The sequence below is a fragment of the Lissotriton helveticus genome, chromosome 10, assembly GCF_964261635.1.
Source record: "Lissotriton helveticus chromosome 10, aLisHel1.1, whole genome shotgun sequence".
Classification (NCBI taxonomy): domain Eukaryota; kingdom Metazoa; phylum Chordata; class Amphibia; order Caudata; family Salamandridae; genus Lissotriton; species Lissotriton helveticus.
In genome coordinates, this window is record NC_136071.1 from 613738251 (window position 1) to 613758898 (window position 20648).

The following is a 20648-nucleotide window of genomic DNA, read 5'->3' on the forward strand; positions in this document are numbered from 1 at the left end:
GCTTTCACCCTCTGCTGGTCTGGTCCTTGATTTATTTTTGTGTGACTGACAGGAATCTATAAATGTAGGTTGGGAGGAAAATTGATAACTATTTCATGAAATATTTGTGATTACCCAATATCTGTATAGGTGCAGACTGGTATTATCTCAGGAATAGAAGATTATCCACAGGAAACAGTGTGAAATAAATACGCTACATTCAACATGTCACCATAAGGAAGTAAACCATTGAATATTTCCATTAATTGGATATTTTTTATGAACATATCATTTCGCAAACACTTCCCTTACACAAATGTAGTTGAGCTAAACATCCAGAAACAAAGTTGTTCTGTTTACTTGTACAGTTATCGTACACTGACATTAAAAGTGTAAGAGCAGGCAGTTTTTCACATAACGAAAATATCACATATTGAATGCACCATGTCGATCTAGTGTTCCAATGTAACCATATCACTACCTTTCTTAATTCCTGGATATACTGCCCAGAGTAAATATAGCTGAACCTACAAATAGTACTTGTATAATTGTTTTGTGACCTAGTGGTTGACTATGTATTGGATGCAATATTATTGCAGGCCGCTATGACATACCATCCAAATTGATACTTTGTCTGGATTGCTTACACTATCTTGCTCAGACACCAAAAACAGATCTAGATAGTAGTAGTACTTCAATGTAAAAAAAGTAATATGACATTTAATATTATAGTGTGTATGTTTCCACACATGCTGTTTATGGCGTTTTTTTCAGGCGATTGGGCTTCCACAGAATATAGTCACTGAAGGCTCGTTCCACGCCAACACCTGCAACCTGAGCATGAACACAACTCTGCAGCTTGATGGCAAAGCAGCTGCTCTTCACCTTGAAAGCTCCTGTGACCACAAATATACTGTTCATGGATCGCTGAACCATTCCATGCCCAAGCTCAGTAAGATAGGGGTGCCATCTGAAAATTCCATACTGCTTTCTGCTGGCACAGGCTCCACCCTGGAAGGTGTCATCTTGCTCCAAGCTGGAAGCTGCAAAGCCAGTGCTACAGCAGACATTCAGACCAAAAACAAAATGGAGTGGATGCTGGAGACTGAATCGGATTGCCAGCTTCTTAAGGTATTTTTATTTGTTTATTGCAATATGGTAGTTTTACTTCCAGAGCTGATGTATATGGGAACAAGATTGCACATAAGTGTATGGTGCCGTGGAGTGGTAACATTAAGAGGAGCTGACAGCAGAGTGTTGTTGGATTATTTGAATAAGACGCAGACAGGAGCTGCTTTTCCATAATAGTGGAGGAGCATCACCCCACTAAAAATGCCCCAGAGGCGAAAAATAAAATAGTAATGAAGCTAATTCATTACTATTTTATTTGTCATCAACCCGTCCGGAACCGAGTGTCAGGTTGGGGCGTGGCCTGGTGAGTGGCAGCAGGGAGGAGTGGTGGGCTGCATGTGCTTAGTTTAAAGTGTGCATGTCTGTTTGGCCGGCTGTCTTGCGACGGCCAGCCAGACATGTGCATTTTAAACTTCTCTAACCTAGCTGTCTTAGACAGCAGGGTTAGAGAAAGCACAGACCTCCAGTGCTCTTGAGAGCACTGGGAGAGGCCACTCCCTCAAATCTTGGCGCTCCTGTCCTGCTGGTTACCAGCATGAGAGGTATTCTTTAGGGGAGTTTTGAGGGTCCCGAGCTCAAGGCAGTGCAGAGAAGAAAACCAGAGCAATTAGAACATTCATGCAGGAATAAGTTACCATTTCTCTTCTTTATTTAATAAGTATGTATACAGTTAATCTTTATTTAATAAGTATACGTTTATTCAATGCAGCTACCCACCCACCACGCATTTGCCTGCCCCATCACTCTCTAGTGCTTCCAGCTGCCACTGAAATCAGATGGCATACATTTGAACATAAATGTTAACAAGAATACAAATGTACATCATGGTAGTTCTTAATTTAAGATGGAAGGATAGGGGCCAACAGTTTTTATTAAGAGCCTAATGCCAATGCTCCTGAATGCCGGGGCTGCCAAAGAATCCCGGGGCTGCTTTGACTTCGTTCCACTGCATGCCTGTTTTTTCCACCACTCTTAACTAATTGTTTTCTCCTTTTTCATTAATCTTTTCTCCCCTGGTCAATATTTTCATTTCTTTCTCTTCCTTCTTTTTTTCTCCCTTTTCTGCATTTTCTCTATTGTTCTGGCTTTGAGTCTGATGAGGAAAAATACACCTGGTCCCCAAAAATGAGTGCCCATCGCTTTCAATCACCAGAACAAATTAAGCTTTGCATTGTGATCATTAGATGGGAGACACAATAAGGATAGAGGAAGTTCACCAAGAGTTTTCAGAAGAAGAAATAGGTATTAATGTTGTTTTTGAAATTTGAGTAGAGAGTGTACAGTATCCACAAGATAGATGTTTCTGGTGAGTGGTTATTTTTTGTTTTGTGTGACTTTGCATGGAAATGTTTGTTTTTATTTGTTCCAGCTCAGATTTTCCACTGCATGCATTTTCTAACCTGAAGAACCTACATTTTTATCGCAGCAACATTTAGAGGAATGAGATACTAAAATATTGTTAAAGGGCCCTAAAAATCCCGAAGAGGCATTCTTCATTTAGCTAAAAATTTACTTAGTGCATTTACATTTCGCTTTTAACTTTAAACAATATTTGCTCAAAAACTGAGATTGGCAGTGACCCCTTCTAAGATTTGAAATCCCAATTAGGGGGTCTATTATAATGCCAGGCGGATCACCACCGCCCGCATGTCGACATTATCTCCCGCCCGCCTCCCATTTCCCCCGCCATATTATGATGGCGGGGGGTACCGCGGCGGAAGGGAAGATCGTCCACAGCTTTTCCGCCCTGCCGAGGAGTTGACCGGGCGGAGAAGGGTTGAGTATGGTGGCGGTGTCTTCAAGACACCGCCATCCATATTACTATGCAGGCGGGAAGCAGCCTTTCAGTGGCAGCGTTGCTGCCATGGAAAGGCATGCGGTGTTCGCAGTTGGGGGCCCGTTGCGGGCCCCCAGGATGTTATGGGGTGGGGGGTGCACCTGGAGGGTATATATGGTACACCCCTGCATTTGCATGCACAAGGTGCATCCACAGCAATGTGGCAGGCGGTTCTGTGAGCACCGCCCGCCACAATGTTGTGGATGGGGGATGCCACCGCCATGTGGCTGTGGCATCCTAATTGCGGGTGCCGGACTGCCGCACCACTGGCGGCCGGTCCCAGCACCACGTCCGCCCACCATCCTAATAGACCCCTTGATGTTTTAAATAACAAAAACATGTTTTAGTGAACTAAACTTTGTGCTTTTATTAACCTGATCATAATGGAACAGGTGTACAAAGAAATGAGGAAAAGATCTGTTTTCTATGAACAATTAACAAATTCAACATTTGACTTGGATATGTACTGCTGTCTGTTTTGACCTAAATAAATATATACTGTCCATTAGGACGCTTAAGTCTGGTTTTTTTCATTACTGACAGAATTTCCGCATTCCTGCTCATACACAACTCAATGGTTCCGTTCAGATGGAAGGATGCCAAGCAGAAATCCTTTGCACACTCACACTGGATGGTCGGTCTGCCTACCTAAATGTGAGCACTGCTTGCCAGCCACATGTCAGCCTTGATGTAGGATTCACGCATGACCTGCCGCAACTGAAGGAAGTCCCCAGGCAGAGTGACCTGTCTCTCAGGGTTAAAAACCAACCAAAGCAAAGTGTTGGTGTTGAGCTAAAATCTGGAAATTGTGAGTTTCAAGTCACCGGTGACATTCAACTTGAAAATAAGCTGCAGTGGGCAATGCTCCTTGAAAACAAATGCAAATTCATGAAGGTATGTAGAATGAAGTGTGTTGCAAATTAAAAATCATTTACTTTATTGTTCTGATGAGTGCAATTGGATAATTCCATTTGGTATGTTTTTAAATTAAATCTAATCATTTTACCGTCCAGGTTACTTGATGGAAGTACGGAGATTGCTCCTAGGTACAAAGAAATGTTATTTTATATTATGCTTAATTATTAAAAGAGCGCTGACACCATAAGGTATATAAGTGCTAACAAGCCCAGTTTGTTACTCATATCAGAAATTCATAAAATAAATGACACTGCCATGCCTCACTAAATATCAAATGTTTTCTTCCGATTTGAAACTGAGAGGAGGCGTATCCAATAATTTACTGAGCCCTTAAGTTTCCCAGGCCCATAAGAAAGTGGATCATGGAGTCCAAGATTTTCTATTCTGGGAGGTGGGATGACCAGGGAATATTGACAGTTTTGATATTGGCAACAAATATGGCAAATCATATGCCTCTGATATATGAGGACTTTCTGAGTGTGATCTGAGTCTGACCTTAGATGACACCTCCATGCATATCGAACAAAGTTGTTTTTAGTTTCCGTTTACCAGAGTGCCAGATGCTTTTAGAAGCCAGGCTCCAAGTTGATATCTTGTATTAACTGATGCAGTCTTTGTAGGGTCAGCATAAAAGTGTTCCTTACGGGAGTCTTAGCTATGATTCTTCCCTCTGTGTTTTGTATTCTCTGAATTGTGTAAATAAGTCCCTTGGGAACCCTAGCAAACAAGCAATTGCAATTCTAAGTTCATAATATTTTATTTATTTTCAAAGTAGAAGACGGCACAAAAAAGTATACCAAAATGGCATATATAACAAATATAAGAATATAATTAAATACAGCTAAAGATTTATAAATATAGCTATCATGACTAAATTTATTGTAATGAACAGAAAAATTAAAATAAAATTAGATAGAAGGAACAAACATGAACTACATAAAGCAATTGCAGTTCTAACACAAGTTCTAATAAGGAACTGAACCACCCGAGATTTAATTAATTTATTTATATCAAACAATGCTCCACCCCACAGCAGCCCTATTTCTGAACATATACAACAAGTGACGGGATGTCCTCACACACCACCAGGTGTCATGCTTCATCACAGGACTCCCCATCCTCTTCAAAAACCTAGTTTGATAAAGAGCGTATAGATTTGACAGTCTCCAATCAAAATATATTGTCCAGAATATATTTGGAGTTCGCTAAGGAGTAAGTGGAGAATGGATTAAAACATTGAAAAGTAAATGTTGACTCCTAAAAATATCATAAGTAACAACTGTGTACAGTGTTTGTGGTTTCTGAATTCTAACTAAAGAATAACAAAAAGTATTGCTGATGCCTAAGTACATTACATGAAATGAGCAGAGTGTGTGTAAAATGGCCAGAATAGCACAGATAATAGAAAGAAAGGCTCTGAGAGGATCATGAATTGCAAGTAGCTATTACTGTGATAAAAAAAATGCATGTGCATTGGTAAAGCCAAAAGGTATGTTTTGAAAATGGTAATGCTTGCCTTCGGTTCATTAAAGACAGACATTTTGGCTTTGTATTCAAAACACTTTCAGAAAGTGTACGATAGAATCTTTAACAGCTGCAGCCAAGGCAGATATGAGAAAAGCCAATGTTCTATCATCTCCAATATTATAGTTTGTTCTCAAGCAGCGGTCACGATAAAATGCCGATGTGCATACTGAAGAGGGGAACTAAAAATATAGGAATATGTGATTCAAGGTCACCATATATCTGACACAGCATATACTACTGCATGCCCAATTCCTGAATTCATAAATTGTTGTCTAATCTTAGAGTGTGAATTTGTTTTTAAATATTGAAGAAGGTTATCAAGATAATCTCTTCAAAGAGAATGGGTAAACTTGCTAGAGGACACATTTAGGCAACATTGAATTGGCTTTTCAAATAAATGTAATGTGTATCTAAGTTTACATAGATTCGGACAGTGTTGTATTTGGAAGTGACAGGCCACGGGTGAGTTTTCTTCATTGAAACCTTAGGCCGGAGGCTTTCCGACCGAGATCGTCGCTTTCACTTCCGACTGCCTAATACCAATTTAGGCGGTCGGAAGTTAAACTGGTCGGTCATTTCAGCTGGCTCCCAATGGGCTCAAGGAGCCCGTTGGCCAGTTGGAGACCAGCCCCTAATATATATGGACAGTGTTTTATGCCATTCGGATTACGATGCTCGGTTTTCGGCAGACTTTCCATGCCAGGCTTTCTAACATGGAAAGCCTGTCGGAGAGCGAGTTTGGGGACCCCTAGCAGGGCCCCATTCAGTTCGCGGCCTCCGGTTGGGGGCAGAGGGGGCACCTAAGGTATCCCCTCATTGCTATCTGGGCTGTGTGGCAGGCACCATGTGCGGTCACATTATAATTAGGCGGTTGGGACGGCGACGCCCGACATATGTACAACATAAATGGTTTTAAATATTGCAAATGTGTTCATTTGTTTAATGTTACATCATATTAAATGAACAACTCCTACTAAGGTAACACTTCATATTAATTGATTATCCACTGACCAAGTGACGCTTGTTGGGTAAGCCTTCTTTTTAAGATCGCTCTGCATTCACCACATAATCCAAGCCACATTCTGTAAACAATGCAACTCATGCGTTGCATTTGAAGCACTTCTTGGTGGTAGAACAATACAAAAAAAGCTTGTAGCATGAAGCGTGAGATATATTCTCCTCTGGGCTGATCCAGGATGCAATTGATGAAGCGTTAAAGCAATAGCTCAATGGAGCTGACCCAAATAAGCCAATGGCTCAAAGACGCTGTCCAAAAGTACACTATCTGTGTATTGGAAACAATAAGTCATTCAGAAAGTGGTGCTGCCAAGCCTGACCTTTTAAAAAGAAAGGAAGCGGAACATGGAGGGGTATGGGAGTTTCCCCATTAAAAAATACAGTAAGAAAAAAATATCAACCCCCATCAAAAATTGATGTTAAAAATATCGAAACAAAAAATATGTTATACAAAGTAGCATCAGTGATTTAAAAGTTGACGTTTTAATGTAGAACTTGTGGGAGTGTTTGGTAAAAAGGGTCCTCACTCTTTTTTAAACTATATTTAAGTTGTTATCAGCAGTGGCATGAAAAGTGTCCATTACATCTTTGGCACAACATTAACGACCTACAGCATGATTTTAACTTAGGTATGCAGCAATAGATATCTTGTCATATGGCTACTCACAAACATATTGTGTCCCACACCATCGTCCCAGGCTCACAACCAATCAACTGGAGTGTGTAGCTGAGTCCAATTTCATCATTTATGTAATATCTCTCTCTGCCAGACAATCGTGCAGTGATTACCAAACATCTCTAGGGCATGAGTGGACCAGTAGGAGTGCACAATATGTTTCAGAATGGGTATTACATTTCATCATGTCTCAAAACAACTCTTCTTTTAGAAGTCCTCTACCCTCCCCATGCCATTGCTACTCTGCACTTTCCCATTCACCAGCGCCAGTCCAATGGATTTCCTTTGTTTGTAGGAACATTATTCACATATCCAAGAAAGGCAATCCCTAGAGACATCTCTAGAAAGTATTCACAGGAAAAATCAATTTTACTCAGTAATTCCACATTCCATGGGGCTTTACTCATAATTGTTCAGTACTGCAGTGATTTTACTGAAGGAAAATGTTAAAAAGTCTCCTAACTAAGGCGCAAATGGTTTAATTTGTGGAGCAGACAGACTCCCTACCTTCAATGAGGAAGCCTGCACCCTTAAAAAGGAAGGCAAATAATTCCACATGCACATCCATTCCAAAATGTAAACACAATAACACTTAAATTCACAAAGGAGAGCCATAAATACGATAAAAAAAGTTCTACAATTTAGTTTAAACCATGTTTTAAAGCTGGGAGTAAGTTCCCGTCATATGGTAAGGTTTTCATTTCATGTTGCAATTATGTAAACCATTTCTCCTCTCAATCTCTTTGTGGTGGTAATATCATTCCGGATGTTGACACATATAGTAAACCCCAAGAATCTCACTGCCTGACCCTTTTAAACATTGGATGTCTGTCCTGTGATTTGGCCTTAAGTATGCCTACAAGACCAAATGGCTGAAGGGATTGACCCTTTGCACCATTCTATGTATGCTGTCCTGGGACTGATGTGGTATGGGTCCAGCCTAATGCCCCTTTATGTATGAATCACTTTCTAAATAGATTACAACATGTTTGCCATGAATGGAACAAGCACCATTAAACACCAAATTTAAAAAGACTACAAATCACCTATTTAGGCCTGAGCCACTCCAGTGCATCAAGTACAGATCAGGGCAATGCAACCCCATAACGAAAAAAAATGTCTGCAGTGTGTGTGTTACTTCAAAGTGTTAGCTATGCATAGATGACTATGTAATGAGAAACAAATAGTGATGGTTTACTATCCACTCCCTTTTTGTGTGCAGCTCCTCCCTATTCTTAAGTAGTGCACTGAGTGATAGAGAGTTCAGTTGAAACTGCAACTACTGTTTTGTGCCTGAGTTAGGCCAATGCAGCAATGCTGCACATTGTCTTACATCAGGGCCGGACTGGGAACAGAAACCGGCCCTTGCAACTGCTCATGCGGCTCCCCCTGAGGTGAGGGGGGGTGCAACCCAGGAGTTTGCGAGGGCCAGTTTCGGACGATTTTGTTACAGGGGGCCGATACCGCCGACCCCGGTAACAAAAAAAGCCCCCCCAGGGGCCGGTGCCTGTTATGCCCAGTCCAGCCCTGTCTTACATTGTCCTCTTTTATGTACAATAACCTTATTGCTGTGACCTTTTGCACATATTGGCGTGCGTGACAAGGTTGCATTAGTTTCTCTGAAAGTGGTCTCCAACCCCAGCGCCGGAAACAACGACGTCACCCCCTCTCAAGACCGCTGCGACTCACTCGCCACGTTCTTCCACAGCAAGATCGCAGACATACACAACAGCTTCGATGAACAGACCATGCACCCCACCACAGAACCGACGCCTCCCACCACCACCCTCCGCGACTGGACCCCAGTCAACACCGAAGACCCCATCCACATAATGAACACCATCCACTCCGAATCACCAACCGACCCATGCCCTCACCACGTCTTCAACAAGGCCGACTCCGTCATCGCACCCCAACTCCGGGACATCATCAACTGCTCCTTCTACACCGCCACCTTCCCGGAGAGCTGGAAACATGCCGAACTCAGCGCCCTCCTGAAGAAACCATCAGCAGACCCCACCGACCTCAAGAACTACCGCCCCATCTCGCTTCTCCCGTTTCCTGCCAAAGTCATCGAGAAGACCGTCAACAGAGAGCTGGCCGCCTTCCTCGAGACGAAGGAATCCCTCGACCACTCACAGTCCGGCTTCCGAGCCAATGACAGCACCGAGACCGCCCTCATCGCAGCCACCGACGACATCCGAACCCTGCTCGGCAACGGGGAAACAGAGGCCCTCATCCTCCTGGACCTCTCCGCAGCGTTCGATACTGTCTGCCACCGCACCCTAGTACAACGCCTCAGCAACGTCGGAATCCAAGAGAAGGCACTGGAGTGGATCATCTCGTACCTCACCGGACGAACCCAGAGAGTCCGCCTCCCCCCGTTCAGATCTGAGGCCACCAAAGTCATCTGCGGCGTACCACAAGGATCATCACTCAGCCCCACCCTCTTCAACGTGTACACGAGCCCCCTCGCAGCCATCGCACGCCAACACAGCCTCAACATTATCGCCTACACCGACGACACCCAGCTGATCCTCTCCCTCGCCAACGACCCCGCCACCGCCAGAACCAACCTGCATGAAGGGATGAAAGAAGTAGCCAAGTGGATGAAGAACAGCCGCCTGAAACTGAACTCAGACAAGACGGAAGTCCTCATCCTTGGATCATTACCATCTGCCTGGGACGACTCCTGGTGGCCCCCGGCCCTAGGCAGCGCACCCAAACCAACGGACCACGCACGCAACCTGGGCTTCATCCTGGACTCCTCCCTGTCAATGACCAGACAAGTCAACGCCGTCTTGTCTTCATGTTTCAACATCCTACGCATGCTCCGAAAGATCTTCCGATGGATCCCCACCGAAACCAGGAAGACGGTCACCCAGGCACTTGTCACCAGCCGACTGGACTACGGAAACACCCTCTACACCGGAACCACAGCAAGACTGCAGAAAAGACTCCAACGCATCCAGAACGCCTCCGCACGACTCATCCTGGACATCCCCCGCCACAGCCACATCTCCGGACACCTGAAAGACCTGCACTGGCTCCCCGTCAGCAAAAGAATCATGTTCCGCCTCCTCACCCACGCTCACAAAGCCCTCCACGACCGAGGCCCCAGGTACCTCAACAACCGCCTGACCTTCTACACTCCCACCCGCCAACTACGATCGACCAGCCACGCCCTCGCCGTCGTTCCACGCATCCGAAGAGCCACCATGGGAGGAAGATCCTTCTCCTACCTGGCAGCCAAGACCTGGAACTCCCTCCCCATCCACCTCGGTCTTACCCAAGACCACCTCTCCTTCAGGAAGCAACTCAAGACCTGGCTGTTCGAGCAGTAGCGAACCCCCCCCCCCCCCAATCGCCTTGAGACCCTCTGGGTGAGTAGCGCGCTATACAAATTTCCTGATTGATTGATTGATTGATTGAAACTGGTCTACTTATACATCTGACTTTGCGCAACATTATCATGATGCCTTGAACACCAAGTACAAGGCCTTCATGCAGGATGTACATATGTGTTCTATCTTCATCCATTGGGGTGACAGGGCTATCTACGTATCCATAACAAGGCTAATCTGCGTGTACATCGCAAAGATGCTTTTTATCATAAATAAAGAAGCATTTCCGTGGTTAGTAAAGGAGACACTTCCACTGACATCAAAAGGTCATGCATGCTGAGGCTTTGTAAATGAGCTGCCTGACATCTCCGTGAGGGTGTCCAATTTTTGACCAGGACGGAGTCCTACATTCTTTCCCACCAGGTAATGGGGTTGGATCATTCCATGGTGGGATTCTTGGCTCTACACCTACACACACTCTAGACATACACAGCGTAGGGATTGCATAGCAGGAGTCCATCTGATTACTACCTTGTATTATATGCCTGCATATAATCATTGTCCTACCACCATGGTGCAACTGTATCTGGTATTTACTCTCTTGGTGCTTGTAATCACGTTCATCTGCTTCTGTCTTCTGATTATCACATCACATGTAGTCTATACAAGAATAACATTGGTTCTATAAATAAATCGAAATCGTCCCATTGTGTATTCGCTGTTTATTTCTCTGAGAATAAGAGTGCATGAGTGACTGAGCGAAAAGGTTCTAGATCTGTTACCATGATCCCCGCGGGGGTGCAGAGACAGAATATCGAGTCATAAATTTCGAGTTGCACAAATATCGAGGCATATATATCGTAGGTCAGAAATATCGACGGCAAGAATATCGTGATCAAGAATTAATATTTATAAATTTAATTTATTAACACTTGTTTAATTGAGATGTTATAGTGTTAAATGTGTAAAGTAAAGTATTATTAATTAATAAATGGTTGTTAATTAAATTTATTTAATCAATTGGTAATTAATTATGGTAATTGTGTAATTAATTTTAGGTGTGTGTTGTGGTGTGTATAGGTGTAAAGGGTGGGAAGTAATGTATTCTTAATTTATGAATTAATAATTGGTTGTTAATTATTTTTAAATAATTAATTGGTTATTAATTTTGATAATTGTGTAATTAATGTTAGGTGTGTGTTGTGGTTTTTATAGTTGTAAAGGGTGGGAAGGTTGGGAAGTATTTTTTTTTCATACACAATTTCATTGACTTTTTAAATAGCATAATAATTGCGGTACAGTCTCAAAGCAATTGGGCGCTATGAGTGAAAAAATATCAAACATAAGTGCACGTATTATTGCCAAAATGTAAATGGTAGTGTGGACAGCCGTTTCGAAAAACACATATTAAGACATTGATGTAATATTTAGGGAGCAAAAAATCGGAACATACATGCCAATAAAATAGCAAGGGACTAAAGCCCTAGCAGGCCCATGAATATCTGACACACTAAACTTTGTATAAACTTAATACAAAAACAAAATACTACCCCCCACCCCCTCCCCCGTTCCTGGTCCAATAACTTGCAACGTAAGATGAATAAAGCAAGTATCTACACCTGAAATAACAGAACATTTCATAGCAAACCTATGTGTAAATCTCTAGGCCTTCCGAGAGATAAGGGGGAATGGTACTCTCAGGAAGCAGGCAGTGCAGCACTCGGGGATGCGGAATGTGAGGTTGGTCCAGGACCACTCTGCCATGCCGGAGTGGTAAGCATATCAATGGCTTCGAATGTTTCAAGCATATGTTCCCAGTCCAGGGAGATAGGGATCTTATGGAGTCCTCTAAATTCCTCCTGTCTAATAATCATACACTCCGCAGTGCCCCAGCGGACCATTTCTGACTGCCATAGGAGAGGTGTAGAGGGGGGGAGCAGATTTCCACCGCATTGTGATGGCACGCTTTGCTATAAGCACAGTCAAGTCTGCAAATCTATAGTGGACCTTCCGCTCCTTGGGCCGTTTATGCAGACCCAGCAGACAACTGCCACCGAAGACCAAATAGCCGTTCCAGAGACCTCCTGCACCCTACATCCAACAGTTTGCCAGAATATACGTAAATGCGGGCACCCCCACAGCATGTGAAGTAGGTTTGCATCCTCTTCCTGACACCTAGGGCAAGTAAGTTGTTCGTTAGGGAATATACAATTAAGGCGATGTGGTGTGAGGTACGCCCTGTGGACTATCATGTACTGTATGTATTTAAATTTAGCATTACGTGACACTTTTTTGAGGAATTCTAAGATAGTAGAGCAATCCCTGTCTGACAATTTATGTCCCAGCTCTAGTGACCATTTAACTCGGAGTGGCAGTAACGGAATCCCCGAGTGAGCTTGGATACCCCTATACACCCAGCGGGTGAGGTGGCGTCCTCTGCCCATGAGATGTATTGCGTATATTAGTTCATGCTTAGGGGGTTCAATCCCGTCAGGGGACCACCAGCGTTTGATGTAGTGAGAAATAGTTGTGTGTAACAGAAAAAGTGTCAGGGGGACCCCCTAAGTGCTGACAAAGTTATTGTGATCTACTAATGTGCCCTCAGCGAATAATATTCCAATGGCCGATACACCCTCCTGATCCCACAAGGAGAAAGCCCTCTTCGAGATTAAACCAGTAGCAGAAGGTATCCCCAACAAGGGAATGTTGGAGGAGTATGGGGGGGCCCTTTCAGAGTATTGGAGTGCCTTCTTCCAGTACAATAATGCAGTTTTAATTAGGGGGGCTGTGGATGGAACCCTGATTTGTGGCAGGAGTAAACTATGCAGGAGATCCCGGTCAATAAGCTGAGACGTGTAGCCAATTTCCTGAATGTGCCGGCCCGTTAGCCAATAAGATAACCACTGCAGTTGGCTGGCCATACAATAAGCTCAGAAATCCGGCGCTTCAAGCCCTCCCTCTTCAGGTCTTAGCTGTAATTTGGCAAGGCTGACCCTCCTTCGCCCCTTGCCCCATATGAGTTCTAACAGGAGCGTGTCTAATGTACGAAAAATGTGTGTTGGGACAGTGATTGGCAGGTTAGTGAAGAAGTAGAGGAGACGATGAAGCATCAACATTTTGGAAATGGAACTTCTACCCATCACCGATAAGGGTAACGATGTCCAAAAGGAGACCTGGCTTCGGAGGATGTAATAGCCTTCACAAATTGCCATCTATAAGGTCCTGGGAGGATCTATATATTTGTATACCTAGATACCTAAAGGTGTCCGGGGCGGATGTCAATAATAAGGTACCAAAACGCACAGCCTACGGGGCAACTCGATACCGCATGTAAAAAGCTTAGGATTTCGTTTCGTTATTAGCCACTCCCGATATTTGTTCAGAGGGTCGTAATATAGCTGGGATAGGTTCCCGGTTGGTAGTAAGATCATTTAAGTATAAAATAATGTATACACGGACACCAAGGGGCCCATTAGGATGTCGGATGGATTGCCCCAGCCAGGCTGGCAGGGGCAATCCGCCCGACATCCTTCCCTGAATTCCCCCCCGCCATATTACAATGGCGGGGGGGACCGCAGTGGAGAAAAACACCGCCTGCCACTTTTCCGCCCCGGTCGCCTTGCGGCCGGGCGGAAAATGTTTAATATGGTGGCGGTGTCTATTAGACACCGCCAGCCATATTACAATGGGCTTTGGTAGATGCCTTTCCGTGGCGGCGATGTCGCCACGGAAAGGCATGCGGTCTTCACTCTGGGGCCCCCCTGCGGGCCCCCACTGTGAAGGAGGGGTGGGAATTGCGCATGGGGGGTATCTGTGGTACCCTCCCTTCATTTGCATAAACAAAGCGGCAGGCACCGCGCGGTGCCTGCCGCTTTGTTTATGCAAATGCTGAAAGGCATTTCTAGAATTGTGGCGGGCGAAGCAGAGAGCACCGCCCGCCACAATGCTAGAAATGCAGGATGTGCCCGCCACAGTGGCGGGCACATCCTAATGCCACCCCCGTGACCCCCGCCCTTATGGCTGGCGGTCCCAAACCCCGCTAGGATGACCCCCCCAAGTGTTTGGTGTTATGCAGTTTAATCCCCCAGTCTATGGCCTTGTTGCGAAGTTTAAGCAGGAGGGGTTCTAACGCTAACACAAATAGCAACGGCGACCAGGGACACCCTTGACGTGTGCCCCAGGTTATAGGATATGCCTAAGAGATATGAGAGCCAGTCCTGGCCCATGCTGTAGGAGCGGAATACAAGAGTTCAACCCATTGAAAGTAACCCTTGGGGATACCAAACTTTGCCATGGCAGACAACATATAGGTTCAATCTAGGGTATCAAACGCTTGGGGCATATCGAGAGAAATGCACCCGAATGTATTTGAGAGGTCTGCCGTAGCTTCCATTATATAGTGGAGTCATCTGATATTTAAGAAAGTATTCCTGACTGGTATAAAACCGCATTGGTAAGTGTGGATAAGCTGTGGGTGGTAGGGCAGGATCCGCTGGGCCAGAATTTTGCGAAGTATTTTGTACTCCGTGGAGAGTAATAAGAGGGGGCGATATCCCGACATATCACATGCGTCTCTGTGTGGCTTAGGGAGCGAGGTAACCAGTGCTTGCATGGTCGTCAAGGGAAGAGTGTGTTTTTTAAGTGCTGTCTTGTATAGGCTCTCAAGGCGCGGGGCGAGTTGTGCCATATATGTCGTGTAGAACTCTGCTGGTAACCCATCCAGACCGGGAGTTTTGTTTCTGGGGAGGTCTTTGATGGCTGTTTTAATATCAAGTTAAGTGATAGGGGCTTTAAAATCGAATTTATCCTCTGTAGTTAATGTAGGGAATGTGATGCCCTCAAAGGAGGCCGCCAGGCAGTCAGGGGCAGCAGCCGCTGGGGCGCTATATAGTCTACTGTAGTATGTAAAGAACGCTACGTTAATGTCTGCTTGAGTTGAGACATCGGTGCCATCCGGAAGGGAGATTTCAGTTATCAGGACCGGGGAGGGACCTTCCTGTAGTAGAGGAGCCTATAGCGGCCCTGATTTATCTGCATCTTTATGACTACGTTGCGTATATGCACTATAGTCAATTAGGCGAAGTCGCTCAAGAAGTTCTGCATGTTTAATTCTGGCTTCTTGGAGCTGTGCCTGCTGAGAGGGATTGGCAATAGCTGCGGTCTCCAAATTGTGAAGAGAGTTAGCCACTGCGGATAAGCTCTTGTGTATTTCCTGCCGGGCACCCACTGTAGCCCCTATCACTTTGCCTCTGATCACTGTTTAAATGCATCCCATTCAAACAAGCGGGAGGAAGCAGAATTGTCATTTACTGAGAAATAGTTAGTAATGGCCGTGCTCAATGTGTCTTACAAAGCCTGGTCCTCAAGAGACTGCGGCCAGAGACGCCAAGTTGGTACCCTCCCCCCATCCCAAAAGTATTTCAAGTGGGTTATGGCCAGACAGGGTCTTACCAAGGTAGGTAAACTCAACAATCTGTGCCTGCAGGGGCAAAGAGTAAAATACTCTGTCTATCCTGGTGTGTAATTGGTGTTGGGGGGAGTAAAATAGGTATTACAACGCAAGTCGTTACAGCGACTTGCGTTGGGGGGCGCTGGATAGTGAATAGTTTAATTTACTATTCCAACTCCAGTCCCCTTGGATAGTAGGGAAGGTGTTGGATAGTAAATTAAACTATTCCCTATCCTAGAGCGCCCCCAGCGCAATACGTTGTAACGAATTGCGTTGTAAAAGTTGCGTGGTAATGGTACCACGTTGTAAAAGTTTCGTGGTAAAGGATGTTCCCCATAACCCAGGGGCACCCTATCCAGTCCATGAATGTTGTGTTTAAAGTATTAAGAAAATTATTCTGCTCGTAATTGGGGGCATATACGCTACAGATAACAATAGGGGCCCTGTCTAGCTTACCCAGCAAGAGTACGTAATGCCCCGCCGTGTCTATCCGTTGTTCAATCAGCACAAAGGGAACCCCATGTCAAAACCAAACGAGCGAGCCCAGGGAAGTAATTTATTTTTAATTGATGAATTCATAATTGGTTGTTAAATAATTTTAATTAAGTAATTGGTAATTAATTATGGTAATTGTGTCATTAATTTAAGGTGTGTGTTGTGGTTTTTATAGGAGTAAAGGGTGGTAAGTAAGATAGCAGAAGATCGAAAGATGATGCATCGCGAACACTTTACTACATTGACCAGAGTCCTTAGGGGCGACACCGCCGGTGTGTGAGTAGTGTGCGACCCCACCCCCATTTGTAACTTTAAAGCTCCCTTGAGCAGCGGGCTGACGAGCCTGGGATCCCGCACCTACGCGCCTGAGTGGTACTATACCTGGCAGATATTGGCAGCCATCGGCAACCCCAGTACACGGCCTATCCCTGCTGATGAGGGGTAATACCCCGAAACACGTGTCCAGGGATGGCGAAGACAGCGAAGATAGCAGAAGATCGAAAGATGATGCATCGCGAACACTTTACTACATTGACCAGAGTCCTTAGGGGCGACACCGCCGGTGTGTGAGTAGTGTGCGACCCCACCCCCATTTGTAACTTTAAAGCTCCCTTGAGCAGCGGGCTGACGAGCCTGGGATCCCGCACCTACGCGCCTGAGTGGTACTATACCTGGCAGATATTGGCAGCCATCGGCAACCCCAGTACACGGCCTATCCCTGCTGATGAGGGGTAATACCCCGAAACACGTGTCCAGGGATGGCGAAGACAGCGAAGATAGCAGAAGATCGAAAGATGATGCATCGCGAACACTTTACTACATTGACCAGAGTCCTTAGGGGCGACACCGCCGGTGTGTGAGTAGTGTGCGACCCCACCCCCATTTGTAACTTTAAAGCTCCCTTGAGCAGCGGGCTGACGAGCCTGGGATCCCGCACCTACGCGCCTGAGTGGTACTATACCTGGCAGATATTGGCAGCCATCGGCAACCCCAGTACACGGCCTATCCCTGCTGATGAGGGGTAATACCCCGAAACACGTGTCCAGGGATGGCGAAGACAGCGAAGATAGCAGAAGATCGAAAGATGATGCATCGCGAACACTTTACTACATTGACCAGAGTCCTTAGGGGCGACACCGCCGGTGTGTGAGTAGTGTGCGACCCCACCCCCATTTGTAACTTTAAAGCTCCCTTGAGCAGCGGGCTGACGAGCCTGGGATCCCGCACCTACGTGCCTGAGTGGTACTATACCTGGCAGATATTGGCAGCCATCGGCAACCCCAGTACACGGCCTATCCCTGCTGATGAGGGGTAATACCCCGAAACACGTGTCCAGGGATGGCGAAGACAGCGAAGATAGCAGAAGATCGAAAGATGATGCATCGCGAACACTTTACTACATTGACCAGAGTCCTTAGGGGCGACACCGCCGGTGTGTGAGTAGTGTGCGACCCCACCCCCATTTGTAACTTTAAAGCTCCCTTGAGCAGCGGGCTGACGAGCCTGGGATCCCGCACCTACGCGCCTGAGTGGTACTATACCTGGCAGATATTGGCAGCCATCGGCAACCCCAGTACACGGCCTATCCCTGCTGATGAGGGGTAATACCCCGAAACACGTGTCCAGGGATGGCGAAGATAGCAGAAGATCGAAAGATGATGCATCGCGAACACTTTACTACATTGACCAGAGTCCTTAGGGGCGACACCGCCGGTGTGTGAGTAGTGTGCGACCCCACCCCCATTTGTAACTTTAAAGCTCCCTTGAGCAGCGGGCTGACGAGCCTGGGATCCCGCACCTACGCGCCTGAGTGGTACTATACCTGGCAGATATTGGCAGCCATCGGCAACCCCAGTACACGGCCTATCCCTGCTGATGAGGGGTAATACCCCGAAACACGTGTCCAGGGATGGCGAAGACAGCGAAGATAGCAGAAGATCGAAAGATGATGCATCGCGAACACTTTACTACATTGACCAGAGTCCTTAGGGGCGACACCGCCGGTGTGTGAGTAGTGTGCGACCCCACCCCCATTTGTAACTTTAAAGCTCCCTTGAGCAGCGGGCTGACGAGCCTGGGATCCCGCACCTACGCGCCTGAGTGGTACTATACCTGGCAGATATTGGCAGCCATCGGCAACCCCAGTACACGGCCTATCCCTGCTGATGAGGGGTAATACCCCGAAACACGTGTCCAGGGATGGCGAAGACAGCGAAGATAGCAGAAGATCGAAAGATGATGCATCGCGAACACTTTACTACATTGACCAGAGTCCTTAGGGGCGACACCGCCGGTGTGTGAGTAGTGTGCGACCCCACCCCCATTTGTAACTTTAAAGCTCCCTTGAGCAGCGGGCTGACGAGCCTGGGATCCCGCACCTACGCGCCTGAGTGGTACTATACCTGGCAGATATTGGCAGCCATCGGCAACCCCAGTACACGGCCTATCCCTGCTGATGAGGGGTAATACCCCGAAACACGTGTCCAGGGATGGCGAAGACAGCGAAGATAGCAGAAGATCGAAAGATGATGCATCGCGAACACTTTACTACATTGACCAGAGTCCTTAGGGCCGACACCGCCGGTGTGTGAGTAGTGTGCGACCCCACCCCCATTTGTAACTTTAAAGCTCCCTTGAGCAGCGGGCTGACGAGCCTGGGATCCCGCACCTACGCGCCTGAGTGGTACTATACCTGGTAGATATTGGCAGCCATCGGCAACCCCAGTACACGGCCTATCCCTGCTGATGAGGGGTAATACCCCGAAACACGTGTCCAGGGATGGCGAAGACAGCGAAGATAGCAGAAGATCGAAAGATGATGCATCGCGAACACTTTACTACATTGACCAGAGTCCTTAGGGGCGACACCGCCGGTGTATGAGTAGTGTGCGACCCCACCCCCATTTGTAACTTTAAAGCTCCCTTGAGCAGCGGGCTGACGAGCCTGGGATCCCGCACCTACGCGCCTGAGTGGTACTATACCTGGCAGATATTGGCAGCCATCGGCAACCCCAGTACACGGCCTATCCCTGCTGATATGGGGTAATACCCCGAAACACGTGTCCAGGGATGGCGAAGACAGCGAAGATAGCAGAAGATCGAAAGATGATGCATCGCGAACACTTTACTACATTGACCAGAGTCCTTAGGGGCGACACCGCCGGTGTGTGAGTAGTGTGCGACCCCACCCCCATTTGTAACTTTAAAGCTCCCTTGAGCAGCGGGCTGACGAGCCTGGGATCCCGCACCTATGCGCCTGAGTGGTACTATACCTGGCAGATATTGGCAGCCATCGGCAACCCCAGTACACGGCCTATCCCTGCTGATGAGGGGTAATACCCCGAAACACGTGTCCAGGGATGGCGAAGACAGCGAAGATAGCAGAAGATCGAAAGATGATGCATCGCGAACACTTTACTACATTGACCAGAGTCCTTAGGGGCGACACCGCCGGTGTGTGAGTAGTGTGCGACCCCAACCCCATTTGTACCAGTGGTAAGTAATTTGTTTTTAATTAATTAATATATAGTTGTTAATTATTGGTAATTATTTGATATTTATTTTGGGTAATTCTTTATTTTTGTGTGTTGTTTTTACTGTGAAAGGGGTAAAGGGTGGGTATTAAATTAAATTATTTAATTATTAGTTGTTAATAGTAGTAGTGTAAAATTTTAAAATAAGTTTTAATTGTGTTTTATTATTTTATAGTTTAATTTAGGTGTGTGTTGCGGATGTTATAGTGTTAAAGTTTGTGTAGTTAATTAAGGTTTATTCGTTTTTTTATTAATAATATTTTTTTAATTGATTATTAATTATGTTAATTATATAAATACATGTCATTAGAAATGTTGAAGTGTTCTGTTATTGGTGTGGTGTTCTAGGGTAGAAAATCAAAAAAATAAATGTATGTTTATATTAATTCTTTTGTTTGTAAATATTTTCTAGTTTAAAAGAATTTTGTTTCGTAAATGTATTTATTATTTTATTTTTTGTAATATTTCCAGGTTTTTGTTATATGTAATTAATATTTATTATGTGTTCTTTTTATATGATTAATATTTTTATATTATTTTTAAATATTGTTTATTTTATTTTGTTGTTTAAGTGTTTGAGTGTGAATAGTAAAAAAAAAATCTCTGCTATCCAACACTTTGCCTACAATTTCATTCACTGGAGTGGGAATAGTAATTTTTACCCCTCCGCTATCCAGCACTTTCCCTACTGTTGCATTCACTGGATTCGGAATAGTATTTTTTACCTCTCCGCTATCCAATA

The 20648-nt window shown here is 45.4% G+C and overlaps 1 protein-coding gene across 1 annotated transcript in view; it reads left to right on the forward strand.

The window, feature by feature from the left end:
* Positions 1 to 20648, forward strand: part of LOC144784068 (uncharacterized) — a 1315621-nt gene that overhangs the window by 868533 nt on the left and 426440 nt on the right. The window contains exons 44-45 of the mRNA XM_078662758.1: positions 754 to 1110; positions 3491 to 3841. Of these exons, the coding sequence (XP_078518884.1) occupies positions 754 to 1110; positions 3491 to 3841 (708 nt within the window). The remainder of the gene's footprint in view (positions 1 to 753; positions 1111 to 3490; positions 3842 to 20648) is intronic.